The following is a 17,886-nucleotide window of genomic DNA, read 5'->3' on the forward strand; positions in this document are numbered from 1 at the left end:
TTCTTAAAAAGTTAAATATATACCTACCATAGGACCCAACCATTTCACTACAAGATATTTACTAACTGCATTCACATCTATTCTGCGTAACAATATTACTACAAATGTAGTAGTATAAATAAATACACATTTATTATCTCACAATTTTCCGTCCTGTTTTAAGGTCTCACAAACGCTTATTTGAGGCTCAACTGGGGAAGGATTCACTTCCAAGAGCACATGGCTGTTAGCAGCATTCAGTTCCTTGTGGGCTGTCAGACTAAGACCATATATATATTTTTTTTTTGGCTGGCTGCTAGCCAGATGCCACCATCAGCTCCCTGTTGTGTTGTCCTTCCCAACATGGGCACTTGCCTTCCTCAAAGCCAGCAAAGGAGATCATCTTTCCTGTCAGGATTGACTTAACAATCTTGTATAATGTAATCATGTATATATAATCATGTATATCACCTTTGCTGTATCTTAGTTAGAAGCAAGTCACAGATCCCACTCATGCTTAAAAAGCAAAGAATTATTCAAGGAAATAGATAATGGGTAGCCACCATAGAGTCTGTCTATCATAAATTACCCAAGAGAAACAAAACATATGTCCACACAAAAACTTGTGCACAAATGTTCTTAGCAGCTTCATTTATATTAGCCACAAACTGAAAAAAACTTAAAATATCTATCAACAGATAAATGGGTAAGATGAATTGTAATATATCCATGTAATGAATATTCAGCAATAAAAAGAAACAACTGATACATGCAACAACCTGGACAAATCTCAACATAATTATACGAAATGAAAGAAACCAGGAAAATGAGAGCACATATGGCATGATTCCATTTATATAAAATTCCTGAAAATGTAAACTAATCTATAGTGACAAAAAGTAGATCAGTAGTTACCTGGGAAAAGTTAAAGGGAGAGGAGAGAAATTACTGCAAGGAATCTGTGAGGAAACTTTTGCAGTGATAATATGTTCATTATCTTGTGTCGTGATAGTTTCACAGGTGTATACATATGTCAAAGTTCATTAAATTTTATACTTTAAGGCTGGGAGTGGTGGCTCATGCCTGTACTCCCAGCACTTTGGGAGGCCAAGGCGAGTGGATCACCTGAGGTCAGGAGTTCGAGACCAGCCTGACCAACATGGCGAAACCTCATCACTACTAAAAATGCAAAAATTAGCTGGGCGTGGTGGTGGATGCCTGTAATTCCAGCTTCTAGGGAGGCTGAGGCAGGAGAATCGCTTGAACCCAGGAGGCGGAGGTTGTAGTGAGCCGAGATCATGCCACTACACTCTAGACTGGGCAACAGAGCAAGACTCCATCTCAAAAAATAAAATAAATAAATAAATTTTATACTTTAAGTATGTGCAGCTTAATTTACCTTACTGAGGTAAATCAAGCTACTGAATAATACCTCAATAATGCCATTTTATGAAAATATGTTTTAAAAACATAGGATCCGCTTTCAACAAGGGCAGCATGTCACACAAATGCACTCCGTTAAAATTACAATTTTCTATTATTTACCATTGAATAAAATTAATGTCAAGAAAAAATAAAAGAGAATATCTTAACGGTATAAAGTATTCAGGACAGGCTATGTGAATAAGGTCACATTAACATGGATTTTTAAGGACAGAAAAAGATTTTGATGTGTGATACAGAAAGATTAATCTATTAACATTTTTATTTATCCAACAAGCACTTATTAGCACCTGTGTACTCAAGCAGCACGCTCAGCACAGTGAAGACCTTTTCAACTGCTGTTAGTAAATTTCCAGACTAGACTTAATAAATTTGGTCATGGCCAAGGAAATTATACTCAAAATTTAGCTGCCGTTCACCCAGTCTTCCTACTTACCAGCTTATTTTCATACTTATTTTCCCATTGTTGGAATAAGGCATTACATTTAAAAGCAGCAAATTATGTAATATATTTAAATGTAAATCAACATGCAGTTTCGTATATGTGATCAGTATGCATTTGTTAAGCATATTATCCATTTTGCAACTGCTATCTTGAATACAAAGTAAAACTATGAAACTTTGATTACTCTGAGCAAATAAACCTCTTTACCTCAGGATCCTATTTTCTCTTTTGAACAATTACAAGTAGAGTAACCATGTGATTTACTGTCTAACTTCTGAAAGTGATGGGTGCTATTAATTTTTTTTTTTTTGAGATGGAGTCTTGCTCTATCACCAGGCTAGAGTGCAGTGGCACGATCTCAGCTCACTGCAACCTCTGCCTCCGCCTCCCGGGTTCAAGCAATTCTCCTGCCTCAGCCTCAGGTAGCTGGGACTACAGGCGCACACCACCACGCCCAGCTAGTTTTTGTATTTTTAGTAGAGATGGGGTTTCACTATGTTGGCCAGGATGGTCTCGATCTCTTGACCTCGTGATCCACCCCCAAAGTGCTAGGATTCCAGGTGTGAGCCACCGTACCCGGCCTGGGTGCTATTACTATCATGATGGGTCAACAGTAGTAAACGAGATCAGTCCCAGGAAAACTGGGATGTATAGTCATCCCAGGTATAGGGAGTTTTGTTTTGTTGTAAAGTTACAAGTATAGGTTTCTGAACGCCACTCAGAACTACTGAATCAGAATCTCTACTGCGGGATTTGGGAAGCCTTATACTGTAAAGTGATATCATTAAAGGCTCTTCCAATTCTAATTTATACATTTAATATGGTAATTTTGCATATAGACTGGATATTGAATGATAGGGAATTATTATTAATCTTTTTTTTTTTTTCTTTTTTGAGACAAACTCTCACTCTGTCGCCCAGGCTGGAGTGCAGTGGCGCAATCTTGGCTCACTGCAACCTCCACCTCCCAGATGCAAGCGATTCTCCTGCCTAAGGCTCCTGAGTATCTGAGATTACAGGCATGCGCCACCATGCCTGGATAATTTTTGTATTTTTAGTAGAGACAGGATTTCTCCATGTTGGCCAGGCTGCTCTCAAACTCCTAACCTCAGGTGATCCACCTGCCTCAGCCTCCCAAAGTGCTGGGTTTACAGGCACGAGCCACCGTGCCTGGCCAGTATTATTAATCTTATATGTAATAATGATGTGATTATATAGGAGAATGTTCTTATTTTTAGGAAATACACATAGCTGCATTTAGGGGTGATGTGTCATGATATCCAAATCCTCCTTTCAACTGATACAGGGAACACACACATACATACAATCAAAGCTGATAGTGGGTATATACATGTCCACTGTACTATTCTTTCAATTTTATGTATGCTTGAAATTTATCATAATAAAACATTGAGAAGAAAAGACTGTTAGGGAAAAACATTTGTATGTATAGGTGAGAACACATTATTGTCACAAATACAACTTAAAAGAACTATGACCAAAAAGGTGTCAATTCAAGTAATTACTAAAAAAGAATCAAGTCTGTAATTTCTCTTCTTGGAATTATTTCTTTCTCTCTTCCTTTTTCTTTTTTTTTTTTTTTTTTGAGACAGAGTCTTGCTCTGTGGCCCAGGCTGATGTGCAATGGTGCGATCTCGGCTCACTGCAACCTCCACCTCCCTGGTTCAAAAGATTCTCCTGCCTCAGCCTCCTGAGTAGCTGGGATTACAGGCACCTGCCACCATGTCTGGCTAATTTTTTTTTTTTTTGTATTTTTAGCAGAGACAGGGTTTTGCCACGCTGGCCAGGCTGGTCTGAAACTCCTGACCTCAGGTGGTCCGTCTGCCTCGGCCTCCCAAAGTGCTGGGATTACAGGCGTGAGCCACCGCGCCAGAATAATTTCTTAAAGAATAAAATTTCAAAGATATTCACTGCAGAATTGCTTAAAATAGTGTTATTTCTGCAATACTCTGAATGTATAACAATGGCATGAATTATGGTACACTGGTACATTCAACAAGGAATTATTACACAGCCACTATAATAATTATTATTAGGAATATATTTTAAGACTGGGCAATGTGGTTCACACCTGTAATACCAATGCTTTGGAAGGTTGAGGTGGGAGGATTGCAAGACCATCCTGGGCAACATAGTGAGACCCCTGTCTCTACAAAAAAAATATTTTACATTCATCAGGAATGGCGGCATGTACCTGAAGTCCCAGCCACTGAGGAGGCTGAGATGGGAAGATCACTTAAACCAAGGAGTTCGAGGCTGCAGTAAGCTATGATGGTGCCACTGCACTCCAGCCTGGGTGACAGAGCAAGATCTTGTCTCTAAATATAAACAAACAACCAAACATTGACCTATGCTGCTACATAGATGCAAAAATAATCCAAATCTATATCTATGCTTAATTACATAACATTTTGTGGAGTCACGTGGACAGATCTGGAAGTTTACGTGGAAAATGCTACCTATTTGAAAAACGGTTTTTCCCCTTTATTTCATTTTTTTCCTTATTTTGAATTCTGCCAATGATTTTGTGTAATAGTATTTTTTTAATGGTATGGGAAGAAATCCTTTATCATGTGACACCACATAACAGCTGCCTAACCACACAATGTAGATATGAATAAAGATGGCTCAGAAATAAGAGTGTAGTAGTATTAGTGACTCAACTAGTGACCATTATGACAAATGGAATAAAGTTTTGACTGATTTACAGGAGTTTTAAAATGCATTTTATATTGAGTAGTTATTTCATGTTTTCTTAAAACAATTATTATACTGAACTAAAAATAAAGTAGGTACTTTGTTCACCTAACCAATCTACATTCAAAGACATGCTTACAAATTTTCCACTTAGTCCATTTTTCTGTTCTCAGCATTACTACAAATGCCTCATTCCGTTACCATGTTGAATTCTTTAACATCTTCTATATCATTACCAGGGGCATCTCTGGGAAGTAGTGATGCCTATCTTCCCTCAGAAGCACACTGATAACACTAATATACCCACAATTCACACTTACTCCCTTCTTTGAGGTGTGCTGCTTTTTGGCACATCAGAAAAAACACACTACTAGGATTTGAAAAACTAAGTTCTGGGCCTGGTTAGGTCATAAACTACAGAAACCTTAGGTCATATATTCTCCCCAGGCGTTTCTCCACTACAAAAAAAAATTCACTATTTCCTTGGTCTTTTGTAGTCCTTTACTATTTCATTTATCTTCATGATAACTCTTAAATTTTAGTAAGGTAGCATTATGCTCATTTTATAGAAGAAATTCAATCTCAAAGAGGACATAGTCTCCCAAAGATCCCACAAGTAGTAATATATTAGGCAGAGCTAAACTCACACACTCTTACTCAAGATCCTAGTATTGGTACATGCCGTGCTAATAAGTTTGCTAAAATGGATGAAGCAGCAATTTCTCAGGTCCCTTCCAATGATCCTGTTCTCTGCTTCTACTTGCTATTTTTTCTCTCTTCTCTCAACTAGCATTAACATCCGAAACTATATATAATCACCAAATTTCATTTACCATGGTTTTTTGATTTAATTATTCTTTAAATTTTTCTAGTTCCATGTTAAATCCAGAGAAATGTTACTTTTTCGAAAGTTTCTGCTACTGCCTCCCTCTCTGAAGGCCACGGGACTTACTTATTTGTCAAAGCAGAAATTCCCAACATTTCGTAAACACCACTAATTACTTTTTATAACTGTAAAGACAATTATTCCATACTTAATACCAATTCAAAATAAAATAAATCCTCAATACTTCTTATTCCCTGGGGTAGTCATTTTAATTAGATTTTATTGATTCGTTATTTTCTCCTATGTGCCTTTATTTGGGTAATACTGTTAGTCTACCTTACTATCGAGTCTCTTTCCCTAACAAGAAAATGTCAGTCTTAAGAGTCAGGAAAGCTTTTACTTTCACTATCGCATATGAAGAATGAACTAAACACCTAACTTGGAAAGGAAAACTTAAATGAGGGATTCAGGACACTTCCCAAAGGGTCATATGACCAATTTAAAAGTTGGTATGATGTGTCTAAAATAACAAATTAACTCTTTTACTTATAATAAAGGTACAGATGTGCTGATTAGTCATGCTAACATGTACATATGAAATATGCCTAAACCAAATTAAAATAAAATAAAATACAGTCTATGGCAATCTTGAAAATTCAGGGAGCTCAATAAATATTGAGGATGCTCTCACAATGAGAGCATTAAACACTTGGTAATTAACATAATTTAATATGCAAAAATAAGAAAATATACAGCATGAGGGATGAGGAGTACACATAGGAAATTTTTGTGATTTTCTTCATTTTGATTGTATTGCTTTCTCGTCTTCAGGAGGGAAGATTTTGACTTCAAAAGTAACAAAATATTTAAGAAGGGAATTCACATGTTTCTGTTCTAAATGATATTCTTGGGCTATTTTCTCAGCAGTTCATGTTTCTGGATAAAGTTTATGATTATTGAAAAGTGTCAATGCTTCTACAGTGGAAATTTTGCCTTTGGGAATGCTCTAAATATTTATCATATCAAAGTGATGGCCTTTCGGCAATCTGAATTCCTTTGGCTCCTGACGTGTTTCAGCAGCTTTCACCTGCACGGAAGACACAGGATCTTTGGAATCAACATACACATATTTTAGAAATGACAGCAGCTTGTCATCTTTACGAGCAATCTCTCCCTTAATTTCTGTATAGAGACTAATCTGCTCTGGCAGGAGGCTGTCGGTAGAGGGGTGCCTGGGAGCGAGACAGGGCTTCATGTTGCCGATTTCCCGTTCCGCTCGGTTCTCTTGAAATTCCCGATCCCGCGAGTCACCGCAGCCCACATCTCCTCACAACATGATGCCCTCAGGTTCACAGTAATGTATTTTTTAAAAACCAGTCGTTGTTACCTTAATTCGGTCCCAAGGGCTGTAAAGGTCAGTTTACAATTCGTTGAACAACTGAGTTAAGATTTAAGGCAACTCAACTGATAGCTGCATACCTAATTTAGGATATCCACAGAATTGTTTTGTCAACTACAAATATAACAAGCATTAAGTGTAAACTGTGTTGCTGAAAAGTACTCCAAGTATCTTAGGAACACCCACCGCAATGTGTGGGCTAAATGCACACGTACAATGATAGCAGAAATAATACCTGTCATACAGGACGGACATGTCAGCCTTTTCTCCGCGAAAGGCTTCTGGTCCTAAGCTGTCCCTTACTTTCACCGAAATGAGATGCTTCCAGAGTCCCAAGCAAGGGAGGAGACTGCTCCCTTACCCAGGAGGCTGGAAACTGCTCGACGCGAGCGCAGTTTCTGACGCCCTTGGGCTGAGACCCGCAGCACCTGACGAAGTCCCAGTTGCTAGGTTTAGTTGCTAAGGCACCAACCGCTTCGGAGGAAAAGGGAGGCGGTGCAGTCTCTTTTGGAGTCGTAGCGAATCATCTACCTGTCGAGATAATTGGTTCCGGCAGGAAACAGCTCCTCTAAGAGGGACTGGAAGGCGGAAAGAAGCTGAGAGTGACGCCTCTGAGCCGCGGAGGATTGTGGGAGGAGGTTGTCTCCAATTTCTCCTCCCCCTCCCGGCCAAGATGTCTGACATGGAGGATGATTTCATGTGCGATGATGAGGAGGACTACGACCTGGTGAGGCGCAGGGAATAGAACTCTGGGGGTGGAGACGTGTCTAGTTTTCGGGGTCTGGGCCGGGGCGCCCGCGGCCTCTCCCAGTAGAGCATGTGCCGTTTCCAGCTTCTCTCAGTGCAGTGACAGGACTGGTTTACCTCCTCCCCGTTCCCGCACCGGGCCCGGGCCCTGCTTCTCCAGCATGGGGGAAGGGAGGGCAAAGGAGGCAGCGAAGGGGGCCCCGGGCCTTGCCCTCCAAGTCTGAGCGCCTCTTCGGTTTACACGGATGCCCCTGGCCCCAGGCGTTCGGTTCTCTGTGTCTTCTGCCTCCCCACCGCGCTAGCCGCCTCGGTGACCATGCTGCGGTGTAGGCCCTGGCTTTGCCCTTTCGGGCCCAGCGTTCCGGGCCCCCACTTCTTCACACTTGAACTGGGCGGGTGCGAAATGCTAGAAGTCTGAAAACTGGGGGGGTTTTACTGCTCCCAGGCCTGACCGCGAAACGCAACTTGTGAGTCTCCTGGAGACAGCTTAAATAGTCTTGCCAGGGCCAGTTTTGGTCCGAGGTAAGTGTGTAGGGGAGAGTTCAGAGCAAAGATAACTGAAAAAAAGGTAGCCGAACCACTTTTTCAGTTCTTTATAAAGAAAAGCTGGGGAGAAGGTTTTGCTTGTGGTGTTTTTGGAGGACGGGTGAAAGATAATTGAACCCATGGCTTTTCCCTTAGAAATTTACCAGTATACAAAGTTTAAAACAGCAACAGCATAGAAATAAACGAATTTATCTGACTCAATGGAGATTTTTAAAGATTCAAAGCTTCATTTATTAATGGATTTGCAAGTTTGAATAACGTTTGCTATTCAAAAACATCGTGTGGCAACTCAGAAAATTATCTTGACCCAGAATTAACGTCAGTTTTGCTGTGTTTCTTTATTTTGGGGGTGTTTCATATGGTTCTTTTATGGTGATGCTGCATTATCATAAAATTACGAAATAGATGTTTTGGGACGTCTGACTCATTTTAAGTGCCAGAGATTGTCAAAATATTAATACATTGTTTTGAATTAGTCTATAACTTCTTCGTATATATTTTCAGTTTTTTGCATTGTAAAATAAGGCACACTTTGCAAAAGGGAGAACGGAAATTCTCGCTATTATTTGAAAGTCGTAGTAGAGATTTTTATAATTTTTAAAGTTAAATGTAGTTTCGCTAATAGTTATGGTTTCTACCTTACATTTTAGTTTGTGCAAGCCAGTTGTAGGCAGTGACTTCAGTTCATTAAGAATATGTATCTGTCCGTTTTTACTTATTACCTGTTTATTCATATTACAGGTGTTTTCTTATCAAAATGTTGGTTTTAAATGTGCTTGTATTTTTTTAATTGATTCATAGTATTTTGTACATATTTATGGGGGGTTTTGTTACATGCACAGGATATGTAATGATCAAGTCTGTATTTAGGATATCCATCACCTTGTGTTTTTATCATTTCTGTGTCTAGGGAATATTTAAAGTCATCTCTTCTAGATATTTTGAAATATAAAATACGTTTTAACCATAGTCACCCTACTCCGCTATCAAACATTAGAACTTAATCCTTCTATCTAACTGTTGGTTTGTACATACCATTAACCAACTTCTCTTACTTCCCCACTCCTCTTTCCCCCCAACACCCTTCCTATCATTCTACTCTCTACCACCATGAAATCAACTTCTTTTGCTCCCACATCTGAGTGAGAACATGTGATATTTGTCTTTCTGTGCCTGGCATATTTCACTTAACCTAAATCTCCAGATCCATGTTGCTGCAAATTGACAGAATTTCATTCTTTTTTATAGTCAAATAATATTCCATTATGTATGTATACCACATTTTCTTCATCCGTTTATCCATTGATGGACACTTAGGTTGATTCCCGTCTTTGCTGTTGTGAATAATGCTGCAATGAACATGGAGTGCAGGTATCCCTTTAATAGACCGATTTTCTTTCCTTTGGATAAACCCAGGAGTGGATTGCAGGATCTTATGGTAGTTCTACTTCTAGTTTTTGAGAAATCTCCATAATGGCTATACTAATTTACATCTCCATCAAAAGTGTAGAAGAGTTCTATTTTCTCCACTTTCTTGCCAGCATTCTATTATTTTTTGTCTTTTTGATTAATAACCATTCTAATTGTGGTTTTGATTTGCATTTCTTTGGTAGTGACATTGAGCTTTTTTTTTTTCTTTCATGTATGTGTTGGCCATTTGTATGTCTTCTTTATTTATTTATGCGTGTATATATTTTTAGAGATGGGATTTTGCTGTGTTACTCAGGCTGGGCCCAAGCTCCTGGGCCCAACCAATCATCCCGCCTCAGCCTCTTAAGTATCTGAGACTACTGGCACGTGCCACCGTGCCCAGCTGTATGTCATCTCTTGAGAAATTGCATTTGTATTATTAGTTTGTGTTTGTGTTTGCGCTTATCTCTTTCCTAAGCAATAGTCTGTTGGATATGTAACTTATTAGCACCGTGATTAAGCTGAAGATCATCTTTGAGAATGTAATGTAGTAATAGCAGTGAGAATCTTTTTGTCCCATAAAGTACTTGATTAACTTTTGCAAGATTTTTTATTAAACATACAGTGTTTTAACTTGGTTATGTTTTCCCAGCCTTTTAGGGCCTACACTACATGAGCAGTATAATAAAGTTGAATATATAATTGCGTTAACTTTATTTTTTTTTGAAACGGAGTCTCATTCTGTTGCCCAGGCTGGAGTGCAGTGGCACAATCTCAGCTCACTGCAACCTCCGCCTCCCGAGTTCAAGCGATTCTTCTGCCTCAGCCTCCTTAGTAGCTGAGATTACAGGCGCCTGCCACCACACCTGGCTAATTTTTTGCGTTTTTATTAGAGGCGGGGTTTCACCATGTTGGTCAGACTGGTCTTGAACTCCTGACCTCAAGTGATCTGCCCCTCCTCAGCCTTCCAAAGTGCTGGGATTACAGGTGTTAGTCACCACAACCAGCCTTGTTTTAACTTTTTTATTTCTTAAAGTAAGATTTTGCACTACTACATAATGGAATGAAATGTTGGAGTTTTCTGTTGGGTTTTTTGTTTTTCTTCCCCTAGCATTATATTAAATAGCTCTTCCTGCCTTCATCTGTCTCTCATCAGGTGTCTAATTGTAAAATTATTTATGATGAATTTACTAACAGTTAAAACTTTTGGTGGCATAAAATTTATTTAGTAATTTGTTTTTCATTTCCTTAAATCATATATTTTAAAAAAAAAGATTAATGAAGCAGGTTACCATTTCATGCTTACCTTTTGCCAAAAGAGTTTTTCTTTTTTTAAAATAGTTATTTTGTCTGGGATTTTCTTTTTTTTTTTTTTTTTCTGTTTCTTAGTATTTAAAAAATGTGCAGAATTGACTTGCTTTCTCAAGATTTATTTTTATAAAAAATGTATTTTTTTTTTGGAAAATTGGTCATCACCTCGTTTTAGTTAAAATGTTAACTAAGAGCAGTGAGTATTGCTGACCACAGTGATACTCAGCATATCTTTATTGGTCATCCATTGATATATTTTAACACCCTAAATCACTTTGTTCTTCCCCAATCTGATAGAAATAGGTAGTTAGGATACCACCTGAAAAACTAAGTCTGTTTCTAAAACTGTACTGTTTTTACCCAAGAAAGTAAATAATGATTTCTGCCTAAGAAGGATCTAAAATAAAACAAACTTATTTAAAAAAAAAAAAAAAAAAAATGAATGTAAAAGAAATTCAACATACCTGTATGGTCATGTATGTTCTAAGATCTGTTTGATTTTCATTAGAGGCAGAAGCAGGCATTTCTAAACATAGTAATCTGTAGTAGGCGATGGTGCTAGTAAATGACATTTAATGCAATGCTAATTTTACAGGTTTATAGATTATTTGCTGATCCAGTAATACTAAATAATAACCATAGTGCCATTCATTAAGTTGGTAAGGCCATTGATAAGCTGTTTTAATTCCTCAGTCCAATCGTTCTACCGTGAAACTTCTAATAATCTTTTTAGAAAGAATTTAAGACAAATTGACTTTATTCCAAAAATTAGTCTTTAGTTAAGTCCTGTTATATGTAGGATATTATATATTTGAATATAATTTTTTTTTTTTTTTTTTTTGAGGCAGAGTTGTGCTCTTTCGCCCAGGCTGGAGTGCAGTGGCGTGATCTTGGCTCACTGCAACCTCCACCTCCTGGGTTCAAGCGATTCTCCTGCCTCAGCCTCCTGAATAGCTGGGACCACAGGCACCCACCACCATGCCCGGCTAATTTTTATATTTTAGTAGAGACAGGGTTTCACCATGTTGGCCAGGCTGGTCGCAAACTCCTGACCTCAGGTGATTGGCCTTCCTCACCCTCCCAAAGTGCTAAGATTACAGGCGTGAGCCACCACGCCCAGTCTATATTTGGATATAATTATTTAAATGTATTACAAGGAAAACATTGTCTAAAAATTAGAATAATTCCACTTGGTTAAATATATGACCAGCTGTGAGCCTCATTATATTCCCCTAGTCAAGCTCATAGTTGGGATTAGGAAATAAATGTTTACTAGTATTGTTTTTCTTGTCTTAATATATAGCAGTTTTATTTATTTTTTTAACTTTTAGGTTCAAGGGTACATGTGCAGGTTAGTTATATAGATAAGTTCGTATTACAAGGGTTTATTATACAGATTATTTCATCACCCAGGTACTAAGCCAAGTACCCAATAGTTATTTTTTCTGCTCCTCTCCCTCCTCCCACCCTTTTCTTTCAAGTAGGCCCTAGTGTCTGTTCCCTTCTTTGTGTTAACGAGTTCTCATCATTTAGTCCCACTTAAAACAGAGAACATGCAGTATTTGGTTTTCTGTTCCTACATTAGTTGGGTAGGAAAAATGGCCTCCAACTCCACCCATGTTCCCATTATTTTTTATGGTATAGCAGTTTTAATGCTCTACATTTTTACTTGTCTATTTTTTTGTGTGTAGTGGGGAGGAAAATGAGTCTTAGCTACAGGATCTCTTACAGACTCTCGTATTTGTCATCCTTTTAATAAAAAGATCAGTGGAAAGATGATGGTCAATTGCCAGTGCTATGTACATAGTGAACATGTATTCAGTATAAATGTTAAGTTCAAAAAATATCAAAGACGGTATAATACATATTATCCCAATTTTGTTAGGTGGGAAAAATATAGAAAAATGTCTGCAAATAAATTATCAATGGTTTTAATTTTTTTTTTTCTTTTTTTTGGAGACAGAGTCTTACTCTGTTGCCCAGGCTGGAGTGCAGTGGCGCGATTCTCGTGCCTCAGCCTCCCAAATGGCTGGGATTACAGGCATGCGCCACCATGCCCGGCTAATTTTTTGTATTTTTAGTAGAGACAGGGTTTCTCCATGTTGGTCAGGCTGGTCTCGAACTCCTGACCTCAGATGATCCACCGGCCTCTGCCTCCCAAAGTGCTGGGATTACAGGCATGAGCCACCGTGCCCAGCAGACAGTTTTTTTTGTTTTGTTTTGTTTTTTAATTCTAATTTACTCCATAGTTAACAAATCAGCACCCATTAACTTGTGTGTATTTTTTTAAATGGATAACTTTATCAGTAGCTAAACCATAAATGGCTACCTGGGATTTGAATCGTGTCTGCTTTTTAAGGATAATGAAACACTGCTCTGTACCTCTTAGTGTGCCAACATATGGTACAGCTGTTAGACAAGGCTCAGAAAGCATTGTTAATGGTCAGGATTGTTTTCCTAAAGTACATTTCTTAGGTCTTCTATTGCCAATAGATACAAGAGTAAGTAAATGAGCTATGGAACTGATCCTGATCCTGGAACTGATACTGTTCAGCAGTAGCTACATTCCAGATATAGTCAAAATTGACCCTGGCTGCTGTGTGTTATTTTGGAATGTTTACCCACCTTTTATTTTAGTTAACCAAACACTTACTAAGCGTTTTGTAATATCCCAGGCTCTCGGAATACACAGATGAATAAGAAAGTTCCTGCTTCTGGGAAGTTCACAATTTGGACTGTTTTAACATACAAAGCTCTATGTTAGAGAGATGCATGTCATACGGAAGCATGACTGAGAAAAAAAATTTAGTTTGCTAAGAAGAGTGATGCTAAGATGAGTTGATGAACACATTTCCCAGCAGTATTAGGGCAGGGGAGTATCTTAGGAGAAAAGCAGAAAGTTTGTTAGGAGGGAAAGTGGTTTAGAATTCTAGCAAAAAGAGCAGTTTATGCCAAAGCAGAGATTTAAAATTGTGTGGCATGTTTGAGAAAGAGTAGATTTTGGTTGTGTGGATGGATCACAAATTGCTTGGGGGAAATAACAGGACATGAGTAGGTTGGAACTATTATTGAACTTTGGGGGTTTTTTTATTTTTAATCCCTTTTACAACTGTTCTTGTAAAACAAGTGCTTGTTTATCTTTCATAATTTGCTTAACCTCTTCATTTGTTTTTAAAGCATTCTTTATATACTAATTAAAATTCCACTTTCTCTTCTGTTAAAAAACATTTAAACTTTTACAAATTATTATCTCTTTTTCATTTGATGTAACTAATTCAGTTTAGCAGTACTTACTCAATACTTCTAGATTTCCTATTCTGGGTAATGGCATCATGTGTTACCAAGCCTTCGATTGTCATTATGGATAACTTTATTTTCCTTTATCTTGTGCACATATGGGCACTTTTATTTTACATCCTTAACATTGTTTAACATCTTCTGTGTTTATTCCATCATTTATCGTGTCCCCTACCTTTTCTCCTTATTCTACTTCTTGGGATCAGGCCTTCACAGCTCCTGGCCAGACTTTTAAGATTATCCAGTGGGCCACCTCATTGCTACCAGAGTACTCTTAAAGAAACACAAATCTATTTCCTTGTAAAATCTTTTAGAGGCTCTTTATTGGATCTAATCTCCTTGCAAGACTTCTGTTGTCCTGTTCCTCTGTTCAATACCAGTTCATCTTTCATCAGCCCTTTACATAACATCCTGTGCTTCAGCCCAAACTATTCATACTGTTTCAAGCTTCCTTGCATTTGCATGTTAATTGCATTATTTCGGCTGCCCTTCCTCATTGCTGGCGATTCCTATTCATACTTTTATACCTGACTTGGGTATCTTTTTCCTTCCTCTAACTCAGAAGTAGTTGATTACTCCTTTTCGAGATGCCAGTAGTCTTAGTATGTGTGTCTATTATTGCTTATATTATATTATATTAATGGTTTTGTTTGCATATCTGTTCCTTAATAGACCATGAATAGCTTGAGGAGAAGGGCTGTTAATTTGGATTTGTGTGAGCAATAATTAATTGCTGGCATATATTAAAGATCATGATTGTTGAGTATAAATAGTAGAAGCACCTAAACAATAGAATTGTTCTTCCAAAGACTTCAAAACATTAGTTTGAAAAATTATACCTGTGTAATAACTGAAGAATAATTTGCAGTAGTGCACAGCTTGTGATAATTGATTCAGTGGGGTGCAAATGACGGGTTAGTGATGTCATGATGGCTGATTCAAGCCTACGAACATGGCGTTGCAGATCATAACAAGGAACTGCCTATTTGTAGTCAATCAGTAGAACATCAGTTGTGCCAATCCTCATGTATTTATATATTTTAGCAATAACATTTGTTTAAGAGTTGAATTGCAGTTATGCAAAAGCATTATACATGCCATTTCTTAATCCGTATGATATGAAAAACCAAAAGAATGTAGTCACAAAATGTAGAGGGCTGAATCAAATCTTTTCTCATTGTGATTTTTTTTTTTTTTTTTTTTTTTTTTTTTTGGAGTTGTAACATCTAAAGTTTAGAAATCTCTATCTGAAATCTATCAGGTCCCAGAAGTTACAGATAACTACTCTTATTATAAGTATTCCGTGACTGAATGACAAGACACTGTGTGACATATGACAGGAAATGTCAAGGATCCTGTTTTTAACAATGTTATAATTGGTTCAGTAATTTCCAGACAATTGAAGTTAATCTATTCCCTTTCTAAAATACTGTTTCTTTTGCTAGGAAGCTCCAAAACACTAGTCCTACTGTTGTCATGTATACCTTTCAGCTTCTACTTTCCTCTTCTCAAAACCTGACCTAATTGTTTTTTCTAATTTGTTTTGAGCCAAGAAACCAAAAGTAAATGGACTCTGAATTTTTACTTTGTGATCAGTGTAAATCAGAAATACTTTTCATTTTACTTCCAGGTTCAAGGCTGCATTCTGAAGGTTTGGGTTGCAAAAAATAGTAATTTTCTGGTTCAGCGAGCTATTCCTCTATCTTATTCAACAGTGTTAAGTGAAGTTTTTATTTTAGTTATTGTATGATAAATCATATATGGTAAATCTGTTTATATTTGTTCCAACTTAATAAAACAATTAGAAAAGAGCTGATTTCCAAAGGCATAGAGTGGGTTTTATAGCTGCGATTCTTTATTCCAAGTCTTCTTTAGAATACCCTTAGGCTGAGATCTGAAATGATACACAGTAGTTAACTAGATGAAGAGAGGTAGAGGTAGAGGTGGAAAGAGATAGAAATAGCACATAAAAGTGGGAGAATTTGGCACTTGTTAAGGCCATTGAGTTAAGGCCAGGATGGCTGCAGCAAAGTGAATGAGGGAGAACTTGATAGGAGATAAGGTTGGACACAGGAGTCAAGTTTTGATGATTTTGCTGTCGATTTTAAGAGGAATAGGAACCATTTTTGAGGAGAGGAATAAGATAATTTACATTTTGTGAAAATTATTTCACCTGCTTAACCATGAGGATATTAGAACTTAAAAAGGAGAATGAGAAGGCTGTTAAAGTTTGTGGAGAGATGAAAGTAGTTGGGTAGGGTAGGGTGGTAGCAGGCAGGGGGTTTGGGAGTGGATAGATTTGAGATTTATTTTGAAGGTAGAGTCAATAAGGGCTTTTATGTTCCAACAAATAGTTACCTTCCATTGTTTATGCTGTTACTACATGTACTATTCCCTTTATCCTCTCCCGTTTTGTCTAGCAGGCAAACTTCCATTTATCTTTCAAAATCCAGGTTTGAAGCCATCACCGTCACAGCATCATTCTGTGCATGGTTGGCTTATTCATTCTTTACTAATTTCTCTTTTTTTAGCTTGATCAGTTTCTTTGTAGTCAAGCCTAGATTACAAGGGTTAAGAAGTAAATGAATAATTATGAAACTTATTTACTACCTAGTTTCGTCTTGTCCCTAAAAGAAGTGTTTCAAGTGATTTTCATATGTTAAACATAATGGAATTCCAGGTCTTAAATCTGTAAGACTGACAGACATGTCTTCACACGAGGAAGGAATTATCCTCCAGAGGGCGCACATTACAAAGCCACTCTTGATTATTGAAAAGTTCATCTTGTGTTAATGTGTTTTTGAGCTTTTGAGTAACTTAGTATACACAGCATACCTTTCTTCACTCCTATGCTTTTATGAGACTGTAGCAGAATTTTTCATAAATATCTCATAAAGAAATTTGTTACCTATATTTGGATTTAGAAATAACTATAAAACTATTCTTGTCTTTTTGTGTTTGTTTCCAGGTACTATTCTTAATTTGATATAAACTTGCCCTCTGTAATGACTTAAAGCTGAGAAGGAAATCATCTTTATCTTATGACTCATAAGATAATAATTTCCGTTATACCAATCCATGTGTATTTTGTAATCCTCATTATTTGACTGAATGTCCTGTAACTGTGTGACACTCTTGTTTACACTGCTCCACAAAATAGTTGTTTTATTCCAGTTTTCCCTTCTGCCTTGTTTTTTTTCCACTAAGAATTGAACTCGTGTAATGGAAAGTCTCATAAAATTATATAAATCCATTTTGTTTTATTCTGATTTGTTATAAAGCTGATTAACATTAGTATAAACAGCTGTTGTGTAGTGCACGTAAGGCAAGTATTCTTATTAACATAATTATATTCAGTGCTAGATGACTTTGCCATGTGTAGATTACCATCCTAGCTAGTTTTAAACCATGTTACAATAATGAAATTTAGACTTGGGGAATAGAAAAATTAGATTACAGAACCAAAAATTAATAATTAGAACACATCTACATTAGGATTCCCTCAGATTTCATGACCAACGAAAGCTTAACCACTACAGAATTGGGGTCATTAACCAATATCAGGTCTTTGCATTCTTCTTTTATGTTGATTCTATAGACATTTTAGCTTTCATCTGAAAGAAAGAAATGATTATATTCTGCTATACACTTGATTTTGACTCCTCCCTCCTCCTCTCTTCAACCCCTGATTTTATATACCAGTTGAATTTCAGTGGCATTTTACGTATGTATTCAAAGTTGTTTTGTTTTGTAAAAATATGTGGT

The 17,886-nt window shown here is 37.2% G+C and overlaps 2 protein-coding genes and 1 pseudogene across 4 annotated transcripts in view; 1 reads left to right on the plus strand and 2 right to left on the minus strand.

The window, feature by feature from the left end:
- The window catches only part of GALK2 (galactokinase 2), a 179,007-nt gene extending 171,711 nt beyond the window's left edge, over nucleotides 1-7,296 (minus strand). Inside the window, exon 1 of one of the 2 annotated variants that reach the window (XM_030814115.1) lies at nucleotides 7,046-7,296. In XM_030814115.1, the coding sequence (XP_030669975.1) occupies nucleotides 7,046-7,065 (20 nt within the window). In that variant the 5' untranslated portion in view covers nucleotides 7,066-7,296. The remainder of the gene's footprint in view (nucleotides 1-7,045) is intronic. The other variant, XM_030814117.1, reaches the window with a different exon arrangement.
- On the minus strand, nucleotides 6,211-6,734 carry LOC100581165 (annotated as a pseudogene).
- A 110-nt stretch (nucleotides 7,297-7,406) lies between the features above and the next one.
- The window catches only part of COPS2 (COP9 signalosome subunit 2), a 30,363-nt gene continuing 19,883 nt past the window's right edge, over nucleotides 7,407-17,886 (plus strand). The window contains exon 1 of one of the 2 annotated variants that reach the window (XM_003266896.2): nucleotides 7,407-7,537. In XM_003266896.2, coding sequence (XP_003266944.1) covers nucleotides 7,484-7,537 — 54 coding nt within the window. In that variant the 5' untranslated portion in view covers nucleotides 7,407-7,483. The remainder of the gene's footprint in view (nucleotides 7,538-17,886) is intronic. The other variant, XM_003266895.3, reaches the window with a different exon arrangement.

This window comes from Nomascus leucogenys, chromosome 6 (assembly GCF_006542625.1).
Source record: "Nomascus leucogenys isolate Asia chromosome 6, Asia_NLE_v1, whole genome shotgun sequence".
NCBI classification, from domain to species: Eukaryota; Metazoa; Chordata; class Mammalia; order Primates; family Hylobatidae; genus Nomascus; species Nomascus leucogenys.